We start from the raw sequence: 27,476 nt of genomic DNA on the forward strand, positions 1-27,476 counted from the left end.
TATGCTAATTTAATACACCAAAACATAACTTGCCTTTCGTTTTTATATTTATCGTTTTCATGTATTAAATTTCATGACCCTTTGACTATGCTACCTCAATACATTTGTGTTAGTAAATTCTAAAAGATCAAACTATATATAATTTTTTTTTTTTTAATAATAGGATTAATCATCCTTTTAGGAAAACTATTATTTTAATGTTTTTAAATCGGTAACAAACTGATTTTAAAAACGGCAATCAATATTTTTTTCACTATTACTATTTTCAATCCTATAGTTTTGTGATTCAAAAATGATTTATAGTACAACTTATTATTTATTTACCCGCAACATCTATTTAAATATTTCTTATGAATTTGATAATGAATTGATATTTTATTTTAAAAAAGAATTGTATAGTATATATGTTTTAAATTTTATACTTTCAGCTTATATTTTAAAATTTGTTATAAATTTGATCCAGACTTTAAAATTTTTACAACTTTTAGTGTAACATTTTAAAACCTTTTTTATATTTTATTCTTTAACATCCCGTTCAAGAGTTTTTATTTATTTATTTTATTTTAAGAAAAGAAAGGGAAGGAAATAAAAGAAAAAAGATGTTCTTGAGCTTTTTAAAGAGGGCAGAAAAAAAATGTATTTTTGAGTTCTTTTTAGGATGAGAAATAAAGGAATAGTGTTCTTGAGTTTTCTTTAAGAAAAATAAAATAAAGGAAAATGAAGGAAAGAAAAAAATTATTTCTTAATATTTATTTTCTTTCATTTTTGAGATGATTAGGAGGGAAATTGAGATAAATGAAAAAGATTGAAAGAAAATGTTACTAATTTTTTATTTCTTCCTCTTTCTTTCATTCTTTATATTTTCCTTCATTTTACTTCTTTAAAAAAAATTAAAAAATTAAAAAATAATAAATAATAAACTCAAGAATAGGGTGTAAGACTTTTTTATAACTTTGTGTATTCTTTTTTAAAACATTTCTATAGTTTTTTTTACAATATTTTAAAATCGTTTTAAATAAACTTTCATGTAACTTTTGTATTATCAATTTGTAAATTTTTTTAATATAAGTTTCCATCAATATGATTATATTGGTTTGGTTTTATGGGTTTCCATATGTGTAATTTCTCTTTCTATTTTCTTAACAAAGTTGTTTATGTGGTTTTTGATTTATGTTTTGTGATAGTTGGTTCTATGGATTTTGATATACTTTTGTGATAATTAGTTCTATGGGTTTCGATCAATAAAAAAGATTGTATGAAATGTTAAAAAATTGTAAAAAGGTTTACAAGGGTTGTGAAGATTTGTAAAAATGTTTGAAAATGTTGTTAAAATTTGTAAAAAATGCAAAAAAAAAAAAAAAAAAAAAAAAAAAAAAAAAAAAAGAAGTAGTAATGCTTTTTTTATAAAAAAGTAAAAGAAAAAAAAGTTTTACAAAAGTCTGAAAATTGTTGTACAAAGTCTAATTAAATTTTAAAAAAAAATAGTTAAATTCTATGGAAAAAAAATTGGATCATATTATATAACTAGCTGTGAGATCCATATATTACATGAGTTAATTTTAAAAAAAAAATTATATATAAATGTTAAAATATTTAAAAACTTTGAATTTATAATAAAATAAAAAAATAATAATAAATTATTATAATGGATATGTTTTTTATTTTTAAATTTAAATAAATAAAAGAAACTAATGAACTTTGATTTTAGAAATCTTGAAATTAAAAAGTAAGTTCATTAATAAAATTGATATCAATTTATTATTATATTTTTTGCAATTATTATATTGAAATATAATATGGAATTTAATAAAATAAAAGACTCATAACATCCAGGTGTCCATAAGGAACCAATCATTGCCGAACCTTAGATTGTCCTTGACAGTTGTTTAATTAATTTAGTCAAATCCGGTTCTAGTCCTTTTCCCTCTTAATGCCCTAGGCATTTGGAAATTTTAGAACGTTCGAATATTATAGCATATGCAATTGATCCTATACCCGAAGCGTATGGGACACGATTCATAATGAAAAACGTGATACTTTATCAATTTTTTGTTATAATATTGTCATATGTAGAACTCCTATATGTTGAGTCTTTTCAACATAACATCCATATATGTCATTTGACTATATTTAAATAAAATTTATCGATCCAACCTTTTATATTTTCAAATGAAGTATAATATTCTCTCTCTTACTTACAGAAAAACAACTTTTTAACCCCTACAACTTTGCAAAGTGAAACCTTTTGTTTCCTATAATTAATATTGCTAACTTACAACACTTGAAATAATAATCATGCTCCCACTAACATGATGATTATATCAATACCAGCATAACATTTATGCTCCCACTAGTTTTGACACGTATTCAGAAAACAGTTGGACTTCTAGAAAGCAATACTTATTGACTTCCAAAGTTCATATTTCAAATATGATATTCTTCGATAAGCCTTTATCTAAGCATATCAAACTCATACACCTTTCCTTAGATAACTCACATGCGTGTCTAAACAATTCTAGAACTTACAACAATAATTCTCGAATGTTCAAACTAATTGCTAAATCTCACAATTCGAACTATGAAGAGGGATGTCGTAATCATATTTGAATTTGAGAATGCAATTTACATAATCGCTATATCCTTAAAATCTTCCTAGTGAAATCGTTTCCTCACAATCATTTTCATGAAGGAGAGAAACCTTATGACACTTAGATTTTATGGTGTATGTGTTCCTATCCATGTGAATTTGTCATAACCATAATCATAAGACAAGGTTTGTGACAAATCCAAACTCTTATGGATAGAACTTGTTCATTCTTAATTTCTTGCCATCAAGGGACTCACCATTGCTTCCAAGTTATTTAGCAGCTCACCTATACTAGTCAATGTACTTTCATTGAACAAGGTGCTTGTCTTATGCAGTCTGTTGAGAACTCGTAGAACTCATATGCATAATCAACTTTACTGAAATAACACAGAAACAAGAATATGTTAACACGATAGGTTACAAACCTCAAGTTATGTGCTAGTGTTTAACTAGGTTTATTCTTGATTTGTTCTTGAAACTTTTTCAAGATCATTTAGACTCCCACTAACCTCTTGACATATAAGACCCTCTTGTCAATAAACATTTATTGACAACCAAATATTCAAGAGTTATCGAGGATTCTTATCAAGGCGAACACTACACACAACTGGTATTAGTTGGTATTTGTCTTATCCAAAATATCACAATTTACCAATTTCAAACGTGCAAGAGTAAGAAAAAACAATTTTATGCTTCACATTTGATGAGTGTGTTTAAACTTATTAAGATGTGTCACCTACGTCACAATCTTGGAGTATAACTCTAAGATTTGATTTTGGAACAAAGTATGATTCATCCTTCTGATTTAACCATTTCAACAATTTCTGATTCCTCTTCTTAGCCATACTAGTGCACTAAGGTGTCCTTAGAGGATTAATTGTAATATGGTTTCATAATCAACAAGATGATCATAAAACATGATATTAAAGTACTCTCCCATCTTTTCAGATTGGAGAAACTTTTATATTTCTGCCTATTTGATTCTTCTTATTTATTCTGTCATTCATTGAAACTTTTCAATGACTCAAAATTATACTTAATCTTGTAAGCATAACCACATTTACTAGACTTTTAGTAATCATCACGAATAATCTTATTGTTTTTTGTGGTGGACTTGACCAGTGCACAACATTGTGTATCATTTCTCCTAGTCCTTCACTTGACTATTTGTCAAGAAATTAGTCTTAATCTTCCAAATATGAAGGTTCTCATTCATCATACGATAGAAGTCGTATGATTCCAAGTTTATGTCCAATTGAAACTCAGGCGAAAAGAACCTTTCCTTATTTGGTAAATTCTCAACATACCCACAAATAACATAATAAAGAATCACATCCATTACTCATAATATAAATACAAAAACATCAATTTTCACACATGCCATTGCAAGGAAATATGTAAATAAGACAATATCAAATTTTATTTTATTTATCAAAACGCGGAAAAACTTGTACTTAAAAAGCAAATTAAAAGAAAACTATGCTATTATATATTCCTAAGCAGTTTATCATAAATCTAAAAGTAGCAGCTCAAAAATCTAATCTTCGAATCATGCGATCGAAATCCATTTCTTCGTGATCGGATTCAGCTCACTTCTTCCTTTAAGTTTCCTTTCTTTTCTTCGATCCTACAAAACATCAAAATGTAATCTTATCACATCATGTATTAAGAATCTAAAATAGGAACTTAATAGAGTTAGATAGTGGATTCTATACCTGAAGTAGAGCCATAAGTCTTGACTCTCCCATCTCTTAGATCTCTCAGGTACTCAGGACGACTTCGTGACCAATGCCCCTTCCTTTGGCAATAAAAGCAATGGACTATTTTGGAATGGCGCATGGGACAATTTCATATTTAGCCCTTTTCTTTACCATCCGGTCAAACGGTTCGACCAAAGCCAATCCATTTCCATTGGGAAGAGAAGACTTTTCTGAACTTCCAGTGTCGCCAGTGTCCATGGAAGCTTGGGACACTGACCCACCAGACAAATTTGCTTGTCCAGCACATCAAATCATTGTTGATTCAGCAGCAATAAGCAAATATGTGAATTCAATGAGGGTCACGTCATGGTCCATCATATCGTACTCTCTTACGATCTCGCTATATGAGTCAGGAAGCGACTGAAGAACCCAGTCAACAACCATCTCCTTATAGACAACAACACCTAACATTCCCAGCTTGTCGATGTGTGACTTTATCTCTAAGACGTGTGCACACATAGACTTTCCATTTTCGTGTTTACTTGCCAAGAGGGCTTGAGTGAGCTTGAACTTTTCAAGCTTTTGAGCTTGTGGGTCAGGGAGAACAATTGGAGGGGGTGGAGGAAATGAAGCATGATTCTTATTTCCACGATCCAATCGCGGAAGATCATCTTCTATAGATTTAGGAAGACCATAATTGTTAGACATCTACAAAACGGGAGAAACTCAAGTTGGTTGATTGGAATCCTTGATATAACATCCAAATGAAATATCAATGCTACGACCAAACACAATATCCTACAATATGGAAGAGGGATGCCGTAATCTAAATTGCAGAATATTTGAAGGTAGGTAAATGACGATTTACCAATTTCCACCATGAAAAACGAAAAGGAATTTAAGTTTTAAATGAATTGAAACTCCTAGATCTTTTGAGATTCATTGAACTTTTCAATGACATGTTTAAATCTTGATTGTGCCCTTCAAGCTTGTGACTGTGATGCCGATGATCACAAACAAGTTGTGGATAATCATGCAAATTAGCTTGGTACTCTCGATGTTACAAATCACCTAACCAATGCGCCGGTTAACAACACACGCTCAATTGATCTATGATAAACATCAAACTACCCATTACGCTCCACTAATCGACCAACAAGGTGCAATGTGAAATTTCATGGATTAGCACCAATCCCACAGTTTTCCTAAAATAACTAAGATTTGGGAATTTATAAAAGTGTTTAGTTACTTCATATTTCATTATACTTATAATGGAAAGTTGTGTCATATCCTACCCGTTTGGCTAACGACCCTCCACTAGTCAAGAGTACGGTGAGTAAGAGTAGATGCTCATTCAATCGCCATTTTATAGGCAATTTCCTTAAACACCCCTTATAGACCAACTTCGAGAATGAGGCCTACTAACGGTAAGACTGACTTTTTACTTATACATATATAATATTAGACCTTTTTAATTTTATATAATATAAGGGTGAATTTTACACTTTTAAAATGCTAGGTGGTATAATTTAATAAATTACACTTTTAATTTAATTAAATGTAAACCATATCATTATGGATTTATTAATTCTCTTTTAGTTATACACTTAACTAATTTAATAAAACCATAATGGTATAATTTGAACTTTTCAAAAAACTAGGGTTTTAGAATTTAATATTTCAAAATTAAGTTTTCAATCTAAATTTTAAATTCCAAAACTTGAGGTAAAGTTTTGAACTTTTCAAAACATTAGTGTTTAGAATTTAAATATTTCAAAATTAAAATTTTAATCAAATTAATTTCCAAAACTTGAGGGCAAGTTTTGAAACTTTTCAAAACTATCTAGATCAAATTACAAATAATTCAATTAATCAATTAAATGGTGATTATCTAAATTTGACATAATTCAATTACTTGCAAGATAATTCATCAAATAATTCAAATAAATCAAGTTTATCACATAAGACAATAATTAACTAATTAATTTGACAATTATCTTCTATTTTGATAAGGATAATCACTCCAGATTAATAAAAATCGGATTTTTATCAATAGAAAATGTTTTTGGTAATTATCCCACAGCAAAATAGGTCAAAAACCTGAAAATCTAGCATCTGATACCCCGACTCGTCGAGCCAACCTTGGACTCGTCGAGTTGCCAGAGAACTCGACGAGTTCACATATGGACTCGGAGTCCAGCCTCCAAATCCAAGATATTTCGATTTCTAGCTTTGAATAATCATGTAAAGCATCAAATACATCAAACAAATAGCCTAGGCTATGATACCACTGATGGGATTTGAGCACTACATCAATCCTATGGTGTACATGCAAACCCTAAAGCTTTTGGATCTAGTTTGTCTAATGAACATGCGATAATCATCCAAAGCTCATAAACCCTAGATCTAGCATACATAGAAATCGAAATCTATATTAAACTAGTTTAGATAGTACCTTTCAATGTTTACAAGAGTTCTTTGATCTTCAATAAGTTTAGTGTTACAAGTGTCACACATCTAATGGCTCACAAACACCAAGAGCAAAATAATGATGTAGAGGAGAGAGGATGGAAGGCAAAAATCAGCTTTAGGGTTCCAAAGGTTCAAGTGTCCGATTTTCTAAGCCTTAGGGGTCCTTATATAGTTAGACTATTAGGGTTATCAAACAAGGAAACACTAATTTGACTGTTTAAGCTCCAAGCAGCCCATAGACTCCCTCCTTAGACGCCTTGGACGAATTTTTATGGGTTTCCCCATAGATTTCGTCCACTCCAACTTATATGGAGTCCATCAACCCATTATTCAACTATCACACAATTGACAGTTTTAGTCCCCTTTATTTAATTAATGACTTTTAGCCACAAAATTAATTTTTAATTAATTATTGTCTAATATTAATTAAACTATATCATCTCTCTTTTAATATATTATTCATATAATATATTAATAAACCATAATAAACTCTCTCTTTATAAATCATCCTATCAAGTTGCTTTAGGGAATGCAACCCAAAATGATCATGCACAACAGGGTAAAGTACTTACCAAATATAATTACGAGCTAAGATACTAACCCAACAAACGTAACTGTCACCAGTAAAACAAGCACAATCAGGATGCAAAGTTCAAGTTGATGCTTTCCTTTTGCTAGATAACAACTACCATTTCATATGATGAAGCTTTTTTTTTTTTGAGGGGCGTGTTGTAAGAAGTTTTGAACCTCCAACTTCCCATTGTACTTTATGTTATGCCATATGCATTTTTTTCCTACCTACTATAATCTATTTATCTACTAATTAAAAATAACAAAAATCCATTTACAAAACAACCAAACTAGCTATAAAGATGCTTACTTAGAAATGTGAACTAATACTTATAAAGGAAAAAAAATAACGTTATATATATATATATATATATATATATATATATATATATATATATATATATATTCTAAACATATTGTTCCGGACCGGCCATGAGGAATTAAATATTCTCAAAGGTCCAAGAAGAACAAGAACAAAAAATCGTTATCATTAGTATATATAATAATGTTTTTATTTTTGAATAAAAATATATAATAAAAAATTTAAACCATGTACACCTGTTCACTTTATCATTTTCCATAATGTTATTCTTATTTAACAAAAACGTTGATAATAGAGTAAAAATCAATAATTTTCTTATATACCAAAACAAAACCATTAATCACCCAAACCATGTAGGCATGTAGCCAATTGTACTTATTACATAAAATATCCATATGATGAAGCTTTTTTTTTTGGAGACGTATTGTAAGAAGTCTTGAACCTCCCACTTCCCATTGTACTTTATGTTATGCCATATGAATTGCATTTTTTTCCTACCTACTATAATCTATTTATCTACTAATTAAAAATAACAAAAATTCATTTACAAAACAACCAAACTAGCTATAAAGATGCTTACTTAGAAATGTGAACTAATACTTATAAAGGAAAAAAAATAACGTTACTTATATATATATATATATATATATATATATATATATATATATATATATATATATATATATATATATATATATATATATATATATATTCTAAACATATTGTTCCGGACCGGTCATGAAGAATTAAATATTCTCAAAGGACCAGGTAGAACAAGAAAAAAAAATCGTTATCATTATTACATATAATAATGTTTTTATTTTTGAATAAAAATATATAATAAAAAATTTAAGCCATATACAGCTATCCACTTTGTCCCTCCCCATGATATTATTCTTATTTAAAAAAAAACGTTGATAATAGAGTAAAAATCAATAATTTTCTTATATACCAAAACAAAACCATTAATCACCCAAACCATGTAGGCATGTAGCCGATTGTACTTATTACATAAAATAAAAATAGATCTTGTAAAGAGAAATCATAATTACAGTTAATAAACAAAATAAATGAAATTCACCTGTTAAAGAAAAAATTATTATATCCATCCAACTCATTCAATAGCCGTCATTTTGCTAATGCCATGAAGTATAACAGTTAGAAAGGCAATTAAATAACCAACACTTCATTTAAGGGAATGCATTGACTCTTGACAAAACCCAAATGCAGAACTCATCATCATTTCCCAACAAGATAATTGTAAAAATATGGATAACTTATAAATAGGTTATAAATTGTAAAAATATTGATAACTTATAAATTGGTTATAAATAAGGAGTGATAACATGTTTAACACATGTTTAGCATCTTGACATATCATATTTTCCCTGTTGCCTAAGCTTCATATACACTTGGATTTTAGAAAAAAAAAAATTAAGAAAAATATTACATGAAAAAGAGCCAATCAAATCTTTTGATTTAAAAAAAAATGAAAAAATAAAAACACAAAAGGGAAATAGCCAATCACGATCCTTCTTTTCTTATGCAATTTCTCTTTCTTCTCACTAACCAGATAGCGAACTTACCATGGCGAGTCTTGTAGCAAAGCTTAAGGGGTGGTCTGGCGAGCTGATGGCATCTCTTGGCGAGCTGGAGGTGAGGGCTACTCCCTCCAGCCTAAGCACATCATAGATAACCAGCCTCGTATATTAAATATTTAATGTCACATTCAATGCCACACAAAATACGATGAAAATTATAACGAAGTACGAAGAGACTACACCATACGAAAGAATGCAACAATGGAACTATGTTCAAAGATAATCATAAACCTCCCACATATGTAGCTAATTAGTTCCTTATCTACTTAGTCAACAATGTCGATTTCATGTCATTTACGCTATCTTTTTACATGTTCTTTGTAAGTATCTTCTTAGAAACATTAAGATATCGTTTTTATATTAAAGTCGGGTTAATCGTATTGATAAACATAAAATACCTGTCTATATTTCCCATATAATGAATATAAGATGTATAAAAAAAATATTTTAAAAAATAAGAATCAATACAATTTCACATAACATCCTGTTGAATACATACACATTTAGACTTCTTAATTGCATCCCACCTCGACTATCAAAACAATCCATCAGTTTCATTTCCAAAATTATGAACGCATTTATTATAGCAACTCAAATGTCACATTCCATCTATATAACTATCAACCTCATTACCGGTTCTTAACCCATCCACTTACAACCTCAGTCACAAACCCCCACAAAAAAAAAACCAAAAAAATGAAACCCCAATAAATGGAGAACATTATTCAAGTTCTCATCCGACGGCTGGAAGATGAGAAGATGGGACTAGAAAACCTTCAAAATGATTTCTTCCTACATCAACAAACCAAAGACGAAATACTAGAGAACATGAATCAGCACTAGAAGTACATTAACTACTTGCAAATAGAGAAGCTCCTTCACAACAACACCTACGAGGTGGCGAAGACAATTCAGGCTATCTATATACTGAAGAAGAAGAAGGCAGAGAGCATGATTGATGTGTTGGATCTATATGCCCAATAATCATTATAGAGTGATATTGTTAATAATATATGATCCTATAGGGTTACACATTCATCAAGTTGACACATTTTGTATATTTATTATTAATATGATTATTAATAAATAATATCAATTCTTGTAATTTAATTAGGAAAAAATTATTGTTCTATGAAAATAATAATTATAAGAGAGTATTACTAGTTATTATTTCATATGGTATGAATTAATAAGTCATGCATAACATTTTGGATTAGTTTGATTCATTTGTCTTTTATCAAAAGACAAAGTTTATATTTTATAAACTTGGAGTTTATAAAAAATAAAGAAACTTGCTTTTTAAAATGCATAATGATGGTGTAGGATGTTGCTTTTTCAACCTTCCACATTTTGTCTCTCTAATGCTTCTAAATGCTACTATTACTTTAGATTATTTTAATGGTTAGACGTTACTTTTCATGGGCTATATAAAAGATGCATGAGGATTGTATTTTTGCAAGTGTAAAGCTCTTCTTCTTCCTTTCTTTCTCTCTAAAACTGTGGGTCCTCTACTCCTTTCCCTTTCTCTCTTTTGAAGTTAGTTTGGTGGTTTAGAAGACCTCTTGAGTTGTTCCCTTTAGTGCTTATTTAAGTTAAGCACTTAAAGACTTTAGACACTCAAGAATACAAGAAGGAACTAGCATTCCAAGTGCCTTACTCTTGATGATGGATACTTGTAGAGAATATCATACACTTTGATCTATTGTTATCTTCAACAACACCCCAAAACCAAGTGGGTTCAAAGGCTTCAAATGTTATCTCTAAAACATCATATGGTTGATTTTATTTCATTCCAACCTCTATAAATGGATACATGATGGTTCAGTTTTGTTATGAACTAAAGATAAATTTTTTATTTTCAAAGTCTTCCGTTGTCGGTTTTTGTGAAAAACAAACTTTTATTTCATATCAAAACCCAACATGATGACCTGAAGAAAAAGCTCAAAAAGCTTCCTGAAGACGACCAACCATATATGGATTGACGTTAAAGGTCAAGACAGATGGTTCTTTCACTTTTTGCTTCAGCATATATATATATATATATATATATATATATATATATATATATATATATATATATATATATATATATATATATATATATTGTCACACCCCAAAACCGGGAATGGCGGAAACGTTCTGGGGCGGAGGACGTCATGTAAAGTATTACAACACAGTATAATAGTAAACAAGTAAACAACATCATCCATTGCATTAAAAATATAATTTTAATACAAGTCTGTTCTGTAGTATATAAGACAACAAAATATGAAGCAAAATATAAGAGGAGTCTTGTATGCGCTCCATCTTCTCAAAAGTTGGCATCGGTACGTGTCTACTGATGACCTGAGAATACAAGTTATTTTGAAAGAGTTTATCAACATTAAAGCTGGTGAGTTCATAAGTATTTAGTGTCTATGTTTGTATCAAAATGTTTGAAATGTTGTTTGAAGTACGAGTTTGTAAACGTTTGCAGTAAAAGTATGTGAATGTTTGTAAGTGTTTGTAAAAGTTTGTAACTCCTAGAAAATCCTATATTTTCTACTAAAAGTAGCCTTCTACAAAGGCACAACTGTTTTGTATGTTTGTTTTCTTGTAAAAATGTGTAAATTTCCCAAGTGTAACTATCATTATCAAGATATAGTTTGTACATTAATGTTTAAGTGAAATAATCACCAAATAAATGTAAAGGGTAAATTAATGTGGTACTGTAGTTTTGTATTATAGGAACTACTGTTGTACAAACTACCTTAAACCGAATTTATATCAAGGTATTATGAGATTACTTGTACCATACTATCGGCTGGTCAACACGACAATGTAAGTCGTCAAAAGGTATGATGTTTGGCACTGCAGACCTGCAGGTCCGGCTGTAGCTAGCAGCAAGGTGTAGGATAGTCAATCCAGTATAGATCTATACGCAAACTCACGCTCTCCCTCCAGGAGATTCTGGTTACAACTCGGGCCATGACAATGAAGGCATGCTACGATACAGTGGATCACATTTATGTTAATGTATTCTTGTATATGTAATGTATTGTTACTCATCATAGTATCATTGTATATGTTCTTATCATAGTATAGTTGTATATGTTATCATCATAGTATAGTTGTATATGTTCTCATCCTTAGTATAGTTGTATATGTTCTCATAGTAATAAGTAATGACTCATGAATGAACTGACTCTTGTTTGCTTCATTGGGCTGAAAGTAGTAAGTAGTATAACTCTAAACTATACCTATTATAGTTTATTAGTAAACTTGTTTAAATGATTGAATGTACTGAACTGAGATGAAAGTCTTTATATCTATACATATATACATAATATATAACTAAGGATTCAACGACACTCGGACAAACAACCGGGTACTTTAAGACCACAACCAAACAAGGACATGAAGTAAAGTGGGTTACCTTTCCTAAGTCCTTCAAACCTTTTTTATATAACTATATATGTAATAGACATGATTTTAACAATATATAAGATTGAAAACTATACAAGAAAGGTTTAGTATAGAAAAGTGAATTTGATAAAGAGTTTGATATGTAAAATAGTTTGATAAACAGTTTGAAGTCATTTGTTTGGTAAAACAGTTTAAAGTATGAAAATCCATTTGTATGTTAGTTATTAATCACATGTGATTGATCTAATAACTAACATGGTTCAACTTGTATCCCCCCATAAACATTTAAAAACATTTAAAAGCATTTCAAAGGTTAATTAAGGGGTATGAACTCACCTGCAGTGAGTGGTTTGTTCGGAAGTGTTGGACAAGGTGCTAGGTGTCAAGTGAGGACTTGAACACACACAATGGTCCTAGTTATCATATAATAAACATATATGCATCTAATTAATCATTTAGCAACTAATTAATCATGTTAAGACACCCTAGGTCATGGAAACAGTTTGATTCTAGTGCTATAGGTACCAAAGGGTTGCATCTAAGGGTTGTATGGCATGGCATTGGAGTTTATGGCCCAAGGACCACTCCTTATGGAGTTTACGGACCATGACCATTTACCCATGAGTTTATGGTATTAACTCATGGTACTAAGTTCCATTTTGTGTTTTGAGGTCTTACAAGTCATGATTGGGCATCAATTGATCAAGTCCAAGCCTTAGGAAAGCATTAGGGGCATATTAAGGCTCCTTTGTGGAGTTTACGGCCAAAGGACCATATCCTTAGGTGTTCACGGCCGTAAACTCTCTCAGGGACTTGTTTTGATTGTTTTTTAAGGTCTTAAACAATTCTAGGAAGGATCAAGGTTGGCATCCAAGGCTTAGGAAAGGACTAAAGTCCATTTTACCACCTTATGAGGGGTTTACGACCCAAGAACATCCTTGGCCGTAAACTCCTTTGTTCTTATGATATTTGATGATTTTTCAAGTGTTATAAAGTTCATATTAAGCACACAAGAATCTAGGGTAAGTGTACTTACAAGATAGAAGCTTGATTTGGTGTTTAAGGTCCAAGAACACTAGTGTGTGTTCTTGTTGTTTTGAAGAACACTTGAAGATCTATCTATAAATCAATAATGAATGGATGAAATGATGTATAACTACTAGATGTTAGGTTATAACAACAAATCAAGTCGAGAAACACTTACGTTTTCGGAAGATCGGATGAAGAACGGGATGATAGTTGAGAGATAATAGAGGGTGTTCTTGAGAATGGAAGTTAGAAATGAAGAGTATGGGGAGTAAACTCATGCCTAAGGCATGAGTTCACGGCCATGGGAGAGTTTACGACCCAAACTCCAAAAGTTTGGTCGTGAACTCTTTGTTAGGGTGCAATGGGTGGGTTTGCTACTTCAAGACCCGAGACGGTACTTCCTTTCCTTCGTTCGTTTAAAGAATAAACACTAAAAACACTCAAAAGGACTTTTAAATTGGCTAACAATTATTAGAAATTTAATTGACTTTTACTTGAAGTGATTAAATTTAGAGTTTGTCCGAATGAAAATTTCGGGTTGTCACACACACACACACACACACATACATATATATATATATATATATATATATATATATATATATATATATATCAGTTTTCCTATCCTAAATACTTCTACTCAAAAATCATCATCTTTGTTTCGCTTTGTTGAATGGATGTAATGGAAAAACAATCGTATGCATGTTTAACAAATGTTATGTAATGGACACCTACTTGAAATATGTTTCTTTCCCATTTGACAGACTCCCCTATCACATACTTGCAAATTGATTATATGACATTATCGCTTTAAACAAAAGTAAAATTTTCTGTTGGACTAAAAAAATAAATATAACTAAAATAAAAAAATTACACACCACTAGAACCTCGTGTGACAATCGACCAGTCCACTTTAGCATATTAACTATTCTTATAAGTTATAAGTAGAGACATAGGACAACACACCACCTGAATAGTAAATAATACAACTTGGATATGGATATTGTTGTCCGCACCTTTACCCTGAATCCAACTCAAAGTTCTCGATTATATATAAGATTCCCAACATCACATCCTCTTATCCACCATATAACCCTTATCAATACAAAACCAAGTCCTCCATGAAGAACCAAACTGTTATCACCGTCCTTTCCTCGCTAATCAGCTACCTACGAGAAATACATGATCTCGTTGAAGTAGCACAAACCAAACTTATAGAAGGTTTCATGATGGACAACAACTCTTATAACATCATTTCCACACACAAAGAACACCCATACTACAAGTTCCTAAAGAAACTCCTTCAAGATGCAAGCGATGACAACCTATCAATGGAGGACAACATAGCTTTCATGCTTGGATGTATCCAGAAAAGAATTGGGAATTATAACTGTATAATAAATGATCAATAAATCGGTTGTAAACGATAGTTGATGCCATGCTTATCATCTATGCTAATAAATTAAGCTTTTTATGTTGTTTCCTTTACCGTTTCTAATCCCTCAACGCGAGGTTCTTCTTTTTTTCTCTAGTTTATAACAAAATTTAAAGTTTCTGTCAAATTCGTAACAAAATTTTAAAACATTAATAAAAAATATAAATTTGAAAATTACATGTTGGAGGTGGAAATATAAAATATAAAATGTTACCTTTAATGTAAAAATCTCACCAATCTCAAAACTAAAGTTAAAAGGAAAAAAAAATCATTTGTGAATGCAACGTCCCGAAAATCCAAGGTAAAATGTTCATTTTTAAAACATTAATTCATATAACAATTTGTTCCCCAAACCATGTAAGGTGAAAAATAGTATTTAAACATCAGAGTAAAAGTTATTAATGCGGACTAAACTATGGGTGAATGTTGTGCAGTCACGTCGGCCTCTTTCCTCTCGCACTGGAAGTACATGAAACCATAATCATGAAATCGTAAGCACAAAGCTTAGCGAGTTCCCTAAAATACCACATACCATATATATCATTGCGCCTAGCCCTCATATTGGGCCCAACGTATAATAATGGGCCTAGCCCTTACTAATCAATGTTCCCAACCCAGCATACAAATAGGTTTAACCCTTCCTAAACAATGGGCCTAGCCCATCATACAAATAGGTCTAGTCTGTCATACCATAGGCCTAGCCCAACATACAATGGGCCTAGCCTAATACAAAATGAGCCTAGCCTGACATACCATGGGCCTAGTTTGACATACAGATGCAAAAGTCACGAAGACAGCTAGCATCGTACATAACATACCTTAGTGGGTTGGCATTGGTGCCTTCGACCCACAGATATAAGGAGGAAACTCACATGAATCACAAACCCGACTAACACTCAGCTCAAAGCCACGCAACCGCCACTACATCACTCCTATTACAACATACAAGGTCCAACCTTAGACTACATACTGAAATCAATCATCTTGGCTAAAAGTCAACCCATGTTATAAGCGAACGGTCAAAGTCAAAGTCAATAGCCCATAATGTCAATTATTTAGCCTCACGTTATGACCAGCCCTTGATCACGTCGTGAGAGCTCACTCTGTCCGATTCCAACTCATCTCAACTCAACTCAGCCAACGCAGACATGAAAAGTCACTGGAGTTGATCTCACGTCGTGAGTAGCCTCCTCTTACGTCCTGAGCATTATCTGAAGCTAAAAATCCAACAATTTAAGTCCTTAGTACATTAAGCCTTTTACCCTAATTTTCTAGAAGGCCTTATGACTCAATAATACACTTAAAAGTCGATGCTTTATAAGCATGTATGTCTAATACATGTCTAGATCTCATTTGGGACCAATATTGAATAAAAGATCATCCAACTTTCATGCATGGTTCCAAAACCTAACCACTCATTAGATCTGAACTTCATAGCACTCTAAGGACCTTTATAACCCATAAAGTTGCCAACTTTATGGTTTCTATTCATTCAAACTTGCTCAACCAAGGAGAAAAGTGGGACAAAACTTAGATCTAGCCACAAACAACAATAAAGGTGGAAGCTTTGACACTTACAAGGATCCAGAAACGATATGAGCTGATGATGATTCCTTGCAAACCTCTTCAAAATATCACCTTCTTCTTCAAACGAAGAAAGGATCCAAAATGACCAAGAATCAAGCAAGGGATAGAGGATAGGGTTTTCTGAGGTGAAAGAGGATTTGGAGATTGATAATGAACCCTAAAATAGGTTTAGAGACGCTTAAATATGAAGGAAACCCTAAAAGTTCATGGGCTTGGGTTGCATAAGTTCTCACGTCGTGAGCCTCTATGTCTCACGTCGTGAGACCAGTTCCGAAGAAATAATTTCATATAAACCTATCTCATGTCGCGAGCCTTTATGTCTCACGTCGTGAGGCTCGTTTTTTTTTTTTCCAAAATCCAACTTTTTGACTCCTTAAAACCCTAATTCGACTCATCCAAGAAAACGGCTGTTACAGTGAAAATTGTGGTTTAAAATACGAAATTGAGAGTTTATTTGTGAAAATTTTTAGAATAATAATAACTTTTAAAGTTCCGGGTGTTAAACCGTTAGAAGTCTTAAAAACCATTTCCATAGCCAAAAAAAAAACTTAATATTAAGTTTTTTAAATGACCAACTCACATATTCACTATTCTATTCTTAAATCTACCATTTCGTCCATGACGAGACTTGGTTGAGGTATATTGTTCCGTCAATTTCTGATACCATTAAGTCACATTTGGTAAAAAAAAAATGCTTAATATTATATTTTACCTACGAAATTAATAAAAAAAAAATGAATTTCACACCTGCAAAATCCTCCGATCAATCTATGAAATCCTTTGAAAATTTGTGAGAAATCTATTTTTTGTTATTTTCAATGGTCAAAACTAGAATATTAAGCTTTTTTTCATTATGAAAATGGTTTTTAAACACTTGTAACAAAAACTTCAATATATATATATATATATTAAATTTTATAGGTAAACTTTTATTTTCATAATTAAAACATGGATTTTCACAGATGCTATCTGTAAAAAAATAAATTCAAATATAATTTTGGAAACGATGTGTTTCAAAGATTTTCACAATGTTATATGTGAAAATCATGGCTATTTTGGTATAGTTGCTAATTTTTGCTTAAATCTTGAAAAACAGATAATAAGCTTAGCTTGATTTGTCTTTTTAACCGGTTTGAAGATATTTTATGCATGGAATAAAAAAATCCCTTAAGAATTATTAAAAGTTTAAAACCCATATAGAGTAAGAATATTTGTCATTCAGTTTAAGTTAAATTTTAAAAAAGAAACACTACTAATACATGAACCCCAAATCTGCTGTTACATACAAACATCCTAACCAACAAGACTACAAACATTTGTTGTAATTAAAATATGCCATGAGGTTGGCAGTTTGATACTCGCATTACTTTATAATGTAACTAAATTTTGGAAAATGAAACACCATTCTTTTGTGTGCATAGATTCTTTTTGCCACCTTTCCTATTTCTAATGTTGCCCTATTAAGATTTAACACCTTATGATTATAGTTAATAACATGTATAAAAGTAGTGGATTTCAACTTCATGGGTGTTTAAGTGAACTTTACATAAAGCAAAAATTGCTTTTTCAGTGATGGTGGTAAAGTTAATATGCAAGTCACATTTATTATCAATTTATAGAACTGTCTTGGGTAAAAATAGTAATTGGGCCACTTATATTATAGTAGTTAAATGTTTGTTTCATTATTTTTGAAACAAGGAATTTAATGATTAATAATCCAATTAGATATGAAAAGTAGCTATCATCCTTTCTTTCTGTAGGAATCATCCTCCATATTAGGAAAAGGAAACTAACAATTCAAGATCTTCTAAACTAACATTTATTATTGTTTCTTTCAAAAAAAAAAATATTATTGTTGTCCAATACGTCAATTTTTCAAATCCTGGTCAAGAAAATAACAATTTAGTGAGGCTGAATATGTGTATGTAGTTCGGAAAAAAAAAAAAAAAAAAAAAAAAAAAAAACAAGCATGCATGCGATTTCATTTTGTTAACACTGATAAGTAGAACCAAGAAACAGACAATCAGCAATCAGCAGTAACATTTGTCAACTGTAACAACCTTAACACATTATAAGATAAGTAGTTAAGTACTACTACTGGTTTTGTCTATGTTGTTGAAAGTTGGCATGGTTCTGTTGGGGATTCTGCTGCATAGGTACCATACCAGGTTGTTGTTGTAAATTCTGTGTGTTTTGTTGCATGTTCCCAAAGCCACCTTGCTGCTGTTGTTGTTGTTGCTGTTGCTGTTGCTGTATAGGCATCATGCTACCAGGATTCCCTCCCATATTAAACACTGTCATCCAAATGAAAACCCCATCATTATAATTTATTCATACACAACAAAAATAACCTAACTTCAAACAAAAACTATGCCCCTACCCTGATCGCTCAAATTTTGAGCTCCAAGAGTCCGGTTGCCACCCGATAATCCAAACTGAAAATTACAAAAAAAAAAAAAAAAAAAATTGACAAAATAATACAAATTTGTAAATTAAGCTATAAAAAAACCAACCTGCATCCGAGGTAAAATTGATTGTGATGGCATCATACCCGTCATATTCGACATCTAACATTACAAAACACACAAAACCAGCATCAGTTAGTCACCAAAATATGTAACACCAAATGACCACCTTTTCAATATTTATCACAAAACGACAACCTATTTCATGAAGAAAAAAAAAAAAGGTTCCCTAGTTGTTAAATTAAAATACCCTTGGTCACTTTTGTGATCACTTCACAAAGTTAATGAGAATTGAAAATGTAACAGATGAGGAAAGTACAACTGACCATTTGGTTATTTGGTGTAGCTTGTGCAGCATTGAACAATGCAGTGTTGGCAGTGGTAGACATTTGGTTTAAATGACGACCTAATTGGTTTCCTTGGTTTAGTTGACTTTGTGCAATCCCATGTTGAATGCCTCCAGAAGGTAACTGTCTACCCTGAAATTGCTGCCCACCCAATGACTGAGAAAACGCCATTTGATTTTGACCATGTAACTAACACCACATAATAACAAATTAATATTAACTACACTGAAACAAAATACTAAAAACATCAACCGAAAAAACATGATAATATCCAATCACCTGATACTTCTGTTGACCTTGCAAATCATGCAGCTGTGACAATTGATTCTGGACATATCAAATAATTACAATAACATTACACATTATCTGAATTCTAATAATATATATATATATATATATATATATATATATATATATATATATATATATATTGTACAGCTACAACAATATCCATACATACCTGTGCTAATCCAGTCATTGGATTTTGCCTGAGTGATTGAGCAAGCATTTGCTGCTGATGTTGTGGTAACTGCTGCATCAATCTTTGTCTTTGTTGTTGTTGTTGTTGTTGATGTTGTTGTTGCTGCTGTTGTTGTTGAGTTTGTTGTTGTGGGGAAGGTGTGTTCATCATGTTTCCAGATCTTGGTGAGTTTGCATATGGTAAAGGGGATGCTGTTGTGTTATCAAAAGATGATGCCCCAGTGGGACCCGAAGGTGATGCAGCTGCTCTTCCCATGAGTTGTGAGCCAGAAGCCTGCAACAATGCTCCTTGACTGTTTACAGTGTTTGAAGACATTGGAGGGGTGTTCTTCATGTACATTCCTGTGAAAAAAAGACAAAACCATATTATTGTTACAAGATGAACATTTATTGATCTTTGATTTCTTTTCTTTTTTTTTTAAGGATATTAATATACCGGATGACTCGGAAATGGTCTGTATGCCATCATTTACTGGGAGAACATCCACTAGATGAGCTGGAAGTGATGATGTGATCTGTCTTTGGTCCATGGGTATGCGTAAACCTTGACCATGGTTAACAGCATGTCTAAGTAAATTTTCTTGTTCTTGAATCTTTGCAGCTTGAGCTTTATCTAGAGTTAAGATATTGGTGGGCCCTTGGCGAGTGCCAAAGTAGGTTTTTCTAGTGTCAGCAATGACTTTTTCAGCGCTTTCACAAGCTGCTCCAATCATGTCAATTCTAGCCTACAAAAAATGGTGCATATGTAAAGGTTTCAGGAAATATAAGGTGATTGATCACACTTGTGCAGGATTTAATACCTTTAACTTTTCAATCTGTGAGGGTACAGAGAGATTTTGCATTGCGTATAGTAACTGCTCTCGTTTGGAATTGTCATCTGCTTCTATCTCAGGTAATAGCTTTGATGAAATCATAACAGGCAAAACTACAATGGAAGTAAAGATCATTAGTTGTATCTTCAATTTGAGGTGTAAAAGCATTGTAGGAATATTTTCAGATGAGGAAGAAGGTTTGCAAGTTCTTACTTCCAGCATTTTCACCATTGACATTCTTTGGATGGACAACAAATGCCTTTGAAACCTTCTTAATGTCTTCGACAATGTTATAGAGCTCAAGGTTTACCATAGAAAATTGACCCAATACATCTTGCCTGGTGCACCCGAAAAAAATGAGAGCAATTCTTTTTTAAATGTTAACGATTGACATCGTTCTAAGTTCAGAAGCATTGCTAGATTCAACGAAATTAATATTACAATGCGCGGATTCGAAATATTTGTTAATTGGGGAAACTAACCACTTGGGTACGGAATTGGTGCGGGCAATGAGTTCGAAATCTTCAAGGATGCGAGTGATGGCTTTATAAAGGCTCAAGGCTCTGGTCTTGACGGATTCTAGGTTAAGTTGCTGCTGTACGGCAGGGTTCAGCCTCTCCTTCGCCACCGCTTGCTGCTGTGGTTGTTCTTGTTGCTGCTGTGGCTGCCCTTGACCTATGCCCATCGGACCATCCATTGCCTGCACAACTCGGAGCACAAGGAGCTGATTTCGGTTAAACGATTTCAAAGATGCGAAATTCACAGAGCTGATTTAAGATTGACGTTTGGTTTTAGTTCGAGTATTTCATTAACTTTTCCGGGTTTTTTTAGGACGATTAAAAAAAATGGAATATGATAGTAATTTTTTTTTTGGTAGTAATTTTATTATTATTATTATTTTTTTTTTTTTGTAACAAATCATGTTCATATATAAACATTATGATTTGTTGTAGCTGGTTACATCCCATCATAATAGTTATGTGATCATTTTCAACAAGTCCGTTATCTACACAAAACGAAAAGTAAGAGTAATTACACGAATAGTCATTATGGTTTGGAAGAATTTGTGTGTTTAGTCTCTAACTTTTTTTTAACTCGGATGGTCCCTACTGTTTATTTTTGTTGTATGTTTGGTTTTTGTCTTACTTAAAATGACTATTGTGGCCTTACTAATTACACAAATCGTCTCTCGTGTACGTGTCAAAATGCACGTTTAGTCCCTATTTTCAAAAATTAACCTGAATCATCCCTTGTATAGTTAAAAGTTACACATGTCGTCCCTCATTAGTTTAAATTTGCATGTTTCATCGCTTGCGAGCCATGAAATGACTATTCTACCCTTTTTATTCTTTTTTTGAATTATTGTTTTTTCTTACAGTTATTTGCCAGCCATGAAAATTTCATAGACCCCACATATCTATATCTCCCCACCCTAAACATTGAGAAATTTAATCTGGATCTCACCGATCACCATCACATCTCCTATCCTCCCCAACTTTTATTTACTTTCTATCTTTAGTGACATCGATGGCTTCACCATCCATTTTTTTTCGGTGCTTCAACTTTGACAAACCAACAACACAAAAGATGGAAAGGAAATAGAAGTTGTGATGCATTGGGTTGTGGTGGTGGAAAATTCGATGAAGAGACCGTAGGTTGTGATTTTGGTTCGACAGAGTTGATGGACCGAGGAAAAAAAAAATTGGAAACAAGATTTTTAAAGGTATTGTGAACTCTGAACTTCGAATACCACAGGGAGATATCTGTTAAAAAAATCAAAAACGAGGGCAGGAGTAAGATTAACCTCCATTTTAATTTCGGGGATGGAGATAGGAGCAGACAGTCCCGTCCCAAACCTCCATGGGTGTCGATAATATATTATATATTATATATAAACGTATGTATATATTAATTATATAAATATAATAAATAATAAAAATGATTTAGAATTTTCAAAATTCAACAAAAATCATGTTTTTAAGTTGTTGGTATAACGTTTTTGAGATTGTATAAGATTTTTGTTTTTAATATGTAACCTTATGTTATAAATAACTATTTAACCTAAAAAATAGTTTCTTTAAGCCCCAAAAAACAACTTGTTTTAGCCCAATAAAAAAGATAGTTCGAAATCAATCTAGGGCAGGGGTGAGGAGGATGAAAATTTCTGGGCAGGGAAATAGGAAAATTCTAGGGGTGGGGACGGGGGATGCAACCCCCATCATGTTTGCCCCCGTTGACATCCTTATACTAAATCAGTGCGTACCCGAGAATCTTAAATACTGAAATGGGTGAAAACAATAACACCAACCGAACTAACATTAGTGGTACGGATTTTTGGTACTAGCACCAATACCGACAATAACGAATCCTGAATTTCATAATTTTAGAGTACTGATTACAGTCTTATTTATTTAAATTTGGTATCCGTATCGATACGTGATCAAAATTTGGTATTAAATGCTTATCCGTAATAATATTCCCAGCTTCGTTTGAAAATGGACAAAAAATAATCCAATAAAAAAAATACATATCATATTATTGTATTATTTTTGTATAATCTTATAATAACAGTAATTCTATAGTATTTTTCTTTTTCTTATCTAGATAATCTACATCAGGCATGGATTATTTTCCTGATTTATTTTTACTGTAATTTTATAGTATTTTCTATGTCAATTATATTCTATATATATAATCAAGATCGGATATAAAATATAAAATATTATATTACTGTATTCTTATTTGTAAGGTTATTATATTCTTATTGAAATGATATTATAATATTATCACAATTTCTTTGTCTGATCCAGATCAAACAAAGAGTATTATTTACTATAATTTAATTGCATTCTCTCTATATTTTTATTGTAATGTAATTGCATTCCTACGTAATTTTATTGTATTTTTTTTTGTTTAATCCAAAAACTTTGGATATTATTTTACTATAATATTATTGTATTCGTTCTACTAGAGCAAAATAATATCATTGCATTTTATCTGTTTTAGATCAGTATCCTATTTTATTTTCGACAAAGATATTGAAAAGTCGTTTTATTTTGAAAAAACCTTTCCATCTGGATGATCTTTTTTTACCGGCTAAAATCGCAAATGTGTAAAAATTTATCGGGGTTTTTTTGGTTAAAAAAATCATAACTTTTTCATCAGTAAGACTAAAGTTTTTTAACTTTAAAGTTTCAGGGTTTTACAAGAGATTTTTCTTTTCAGAGGTGATAAGCATGTTATAATACTAGTAATATTTGTCATGTTATAATACTAGAAATATTTTTCACGACATTTCTCTCGAGTCACATTCATTGATGAATGGTCCCCTATAAACATGCTCAATCTCAATGTACTACTTAGAAGCTTCAACTTAACATCCAATTTAAAGGTCGTTCTTCATAAAAGCAATGTATATGGTGTTGGTGTCGATTCCTCGAAGATGACTAAATTTGCTTGCATTGTTAGATGTGAGCATGCTTTGTTCCCCTTTTTATTATGGAATAAGCTTTTTATGCCCTTGAATTTGTTCAAAAATTTCTTAATCAATCAATGAATTAAGGTTGAAGATCACTCATCAATTGCGGTGGTTTGGGATTTGAAAACACCAATGCGAGCGGGATTGGAAGCTAGATTATTGGATGATTTGTCACAATTCTCACATGGTGTTTTTTTTATCGGGTATAAGGTTGAAGATCCTTCTGAGTATTCAGCTAAATCTCTTAGGCATTTCCAACCCATCTTTGGTGTAAATGACAACATTAGGCATCTCCAACCCAACTTTAACTTTTACATCAAAAATTGAGTTATAGATAGTATTATATTATATTTGGAGCAACACTATTTATTCACATTATATAATAGAGTTTAAGTTGGTGGCGTTTTCATGGGAAAATCAAGTTTCAGGGTTATCCAAGGGTTTTAAACCAAGTGTTGATGAGAAAATCAATCCCAATTTATTTATATAATTCTTATTGATTCCTTTCCAGAGACAATATTATTTTGTCCCTACATGATAAAGACATGAGGATCTATAAATGAGGTTTAAAGTTCAAAGTCAAACATCACCTTCTTTAAAACCATTAATTTGAATTGTTATTTTAAAACCATATTATTAATTTAATTTAATTGTTTTTTTATTAACATCAGTCAAACTAGCAAAACAAAATCCTAATCCAAATAACAACAAACACAAAACCACAAACCATTTTGCAAATCAGGATCTTTGTTACTTGTGCACAGTGTAAACACCACCTCTTTTTATCAACTTCCACAGTGCTGCTTTGGCTTCCTCCACTGTTCTAATCCCTTGCCATTCTTCAAATACCAACCTCTGTATGTTAAACTGCAAAGACACAGAGACAAAGTTAAGCATCACGGATTCCAAAGGAGTTGGAGTCAAATGAACGGAACTAAATTCCAACAGATTCCAATTCCTTTGACCGATTCCATTCCTACCTGAGCACCTTGACGAACACGAATATCTGTCCCCTTGCTATCAATCGATATCAAAGAAACATCATCCACCTCACTCTCCAATGAGAGTAACTCTCTCAAGGGCTTGGAAAACATTACATTCAGCTCCTGTCACCATCATTAATTCAGATATAAAATTATAAAAACAATAGTTATTGAAATAAAAATAAAAATAAATGCAAATCCTCACCTTCAGGTTCTGCTCACTGCCATCAACAGCAATATCATCTGGTTGAAGACCTTCATATTCCTTCACATTAACCCAAGCAACAGTCCCAAAACCTCCGATAAAGTATATATCTCTGTTTCAAACAAAGGGATAATGTCAGCCAATGGTTGACCGGTTTGACCACTACCATGCTGACGTGGCAGACACGAAATAATCTTATCTTATTTGTAATAGACAAACCTTATATTCTGCATCCTAAAGTAGTAGAAGTTTCCCCACTGTTGTAAAGGTGCTTCTTGGTGTTTTGCTACATACTGCTTATGTGCCCATTCCTGAGGTAAATAACAACAATTCATACATAAGAAATAAGATAACAGTAAAAAAGTTGATAAATTTGACAAAGAATAATGAATAATCACCTGCTGATCTTCTGGAAGGGGGAAAACATCACCAAAAATTGTAACCCTAGCATTTGACAAGCCACTCCATCCAGGAATCTACAAAGAGAACCACTAGTAAAAGCTATATTTGCGCAAGTGATACAAGATTATTAAAGTTTATTAACATGTGCAACTGCAACAAAAGAATACTAACCTGAACCACTAATGTACACCTTGGATTGGCTAATAGATTCCGTGTGTGCATACCCAACTGTGAGAAAGAAAATATTGGATCTAAAAGTTCAACATGAAAAAGAGATGTCAGAATCAGAATATATAGAACATAATCAATCATCAAACACTCACGTCCCATTGCATCTGATACAAAATCCACCAGTGAACCAAATGGGTATCCTTCACTTCGTTGGTGCATACATGACATTACAGTAGACATGTGAGCAAACCTAGCCTTAAATGGTATATATAATATGGTGAAAAACATCAGAACTGAACTTTGAAGTTAAACATGTGATAATAAGTCAACGTATGAGGTTATATATATGTTTATATACCTGTTCCATCAGATTGCGAACTGCTAGAGGTGGTCTAGGTAAGTCATGAACAGAGGTTGCACTCTGCACTCCCCCAGATATTGGGGTTCTGAAAAGGCTAGCTCTTTTGTCTGTATGAGATGAGGCAACATCGGATTTCTTATTCAACTCCTCTTTGCTATAGGTTTCACTAGAAGCACCCTTCATGATATGAAATATTTCATCATAAGTTTAAAACATAGCTCAACTAGTCATTTGATAAACTACATTACATCAGATTTTGTGATGTTTTCCTTGATTTATGCTTCTCATATGTTCGCTCGTTGTTTGAATTGCTTAATTCACAAAGCATAAAAAATAATAACAATAATAGGGATACTATTCACTTTTGCATGCATCAACAGTCACTTTGAGGAGTTGGACAAAGCCCTAAATTTGCACTGTGCCTGGTTTCTTTAGAGGAATAGTCTTAGATTTTGTTCATTTTAAGTTAGTTCTTGATAATTACGATCTTCGAAGCTCAAATTTGGCAGGTATGACCTTAAGAAGTCAAATTGCTTGTGGATTATAGATGAAATCGGTATCATATGAGCATTTACACCAGTAAGTTAAAAATAAAACACGGGATGCGTGACATGCAGATACTAGTTGAGGTTTTCTACAGATACCAAACTGTTACAAGTGAATAGAAAAAGCAGAGAAAGCAAAAATAAGTTGTACCGAATAGGAAGAAGAGGAAGCTTCTTGAGAAACAAAATTTAATACATTATGAAAAGGTATCTGTTGATCATCTTCGCCGTCAGCTGAAAGTTGACGAGAAGCAGCGGCCACAAGCGTAGTTTTAGGCGAAGACAAGCTAATTCGGAGAGAAGCAGCAGGCTGAATGGAATGTGAGTCTGGAAAAGTAGGAAGGAATACAGAGGTTGAAAGAGCTTCCATTGTTCGATTGTGATGAATAGGGATTTTGAGAGAGGAATCCGGCAGCCGCGAAAAGATAGTGAAATTGCAAAAAGCTTGGCCTTTCGGCGTTATAATTATTAAATACTTACACGCTCGCGAGTTAGGAAAGAATAGAAAGAAAATCGATA

At 32.0% G+C, this 27,476-nt stretch overlaps 2 protein-coding genes across 3 annotated transcripts; both read right to left on the reverse strand.

The window, feature by feature from the left end:
• Positions 1–18,665: 18,665 nt before the first annotated feature.
• Positions 18,666–21,591, reverse strand: MED8 (mediator subunit 8). The gene is made up of 10 exons (XM_078993525.1): positions 21,295–21,591; positions 21,026–21,150; positions 20,801–20,925; positions 20,437–20,725; positions 19,981–20,342; positions 19,800–19,847; positions 19,500–19,709; positions 19,222–19,275; positions 19,089–19,143; positions 18,666–19,002 (listed from the first exon to the last, which is right to left on the reverse strand). The coding sequence occupies exons 1-10, from the start codon at positions 21,507–21,509 to the stop codon at positions 18,803–18,805; spliced, it is 1,683 nt and encodes a 560-aa protein (XP_078849651.1). The 5' UTR covers positions 21,510–21,591; the 3' UTR covers positions 18,666–18,802.
• A 3,303-nt stretch (positions 21,592–24,894) lies between these two features.
• On the reverse strand, positions 24,895–27,476 carry LOC144997406 (uncharacterized). 2 transcript variants are annotated; one of them, XM_078957309.1, is made up of 9 exons: positions 27,154–27,476; positions 26,410–26,589; positions 26,204–26,306; positions 26,052–26,131; positions 25,877–25,954; positions 25,698–25,789; positions 25,479–25,590; positions 25,271–25,396; positions 24,895–25,157 (listed from the first exon to the last, which is right to left on the reverse strand). In XM_078957309.1, exons 1-9 carry the CDS (start codon positions 27,325–27,327, stop codon positions 25,041–25,043), a joined length of 1,062 nt encoding a protein of 353 aa, XP_078813435.1. In that variant the 5' UTR covers positions 27,328–27,476; the 3' UTR covers positions 24,895–25,040. The 2 variants fall into 2 exon arrangements, with proteins under 2 accessions (XP_078813435.1, XP_078813434.1); XM_078957308.1 differs by having other exon boundaries at positions 27,109–27,476.

Source organism: Lactuca saligna, chromosome 5, assembly GCF_052625555.1.
Source record: "Lactuca saligna cultivar CGN05327 chromosome 5, ASM5262555v1, whole genome shotgun sequence".
Classification (NCBI taxonomy): Eukaryota; Viridiplantae; Streptophyta; class Magnoliopsida; order Asterales; family Asteraceae; genus Lactuca; species Lactuca saligna.

Excerpts from the sequence above, each read along its gene's own strand:
- MED8 (XM_078993525.1), bottom strand. The coding sequence starts at position 21,509 with ATGGATGGTCCGATGGGCATAGGTCAAGGGCAGCCACAGCAGCAACAA. Across the intron at positions 21,151-21,294 it reads ACCAATTCCGTACCCAAGTG|GCAAGATGTATTGGGTCAAT; the intron begins GTTAGTTTCCCC and ends CGGGTGCACCAG. Across the intron at positions 20,726-20,800 it reads CACAGATTGAAAAGTTAAAG|GCTAGAATTGACATGATTGG; the intron begins GTATTAAATCCT and ends CATTTTTTGTAG.
- LOC144997406 (XM_078957308.1), bottom strand. The coding sequence starts at position 27,327 with ATGGAAGCTCTTTCAACCTCTGTATTCCTTCCTACTTTTCCAGACTCA. Across the intron at positions 26,132-26,203 it reads TGTATCAGATGCAATGGGAC|ATCCAATATTTTCTTTCTCA; the intron begins GTGAGTGTTTGA and ends TTGAACTTTTAG. Across the intron at positions 25,397-25,478 it reads GCAGTGAGCAGAACCTGAAG|GAGCTGAATGTAATGTTTTC; the intron begins GTGAGGATTTGC and ends TGATGGTGACAG.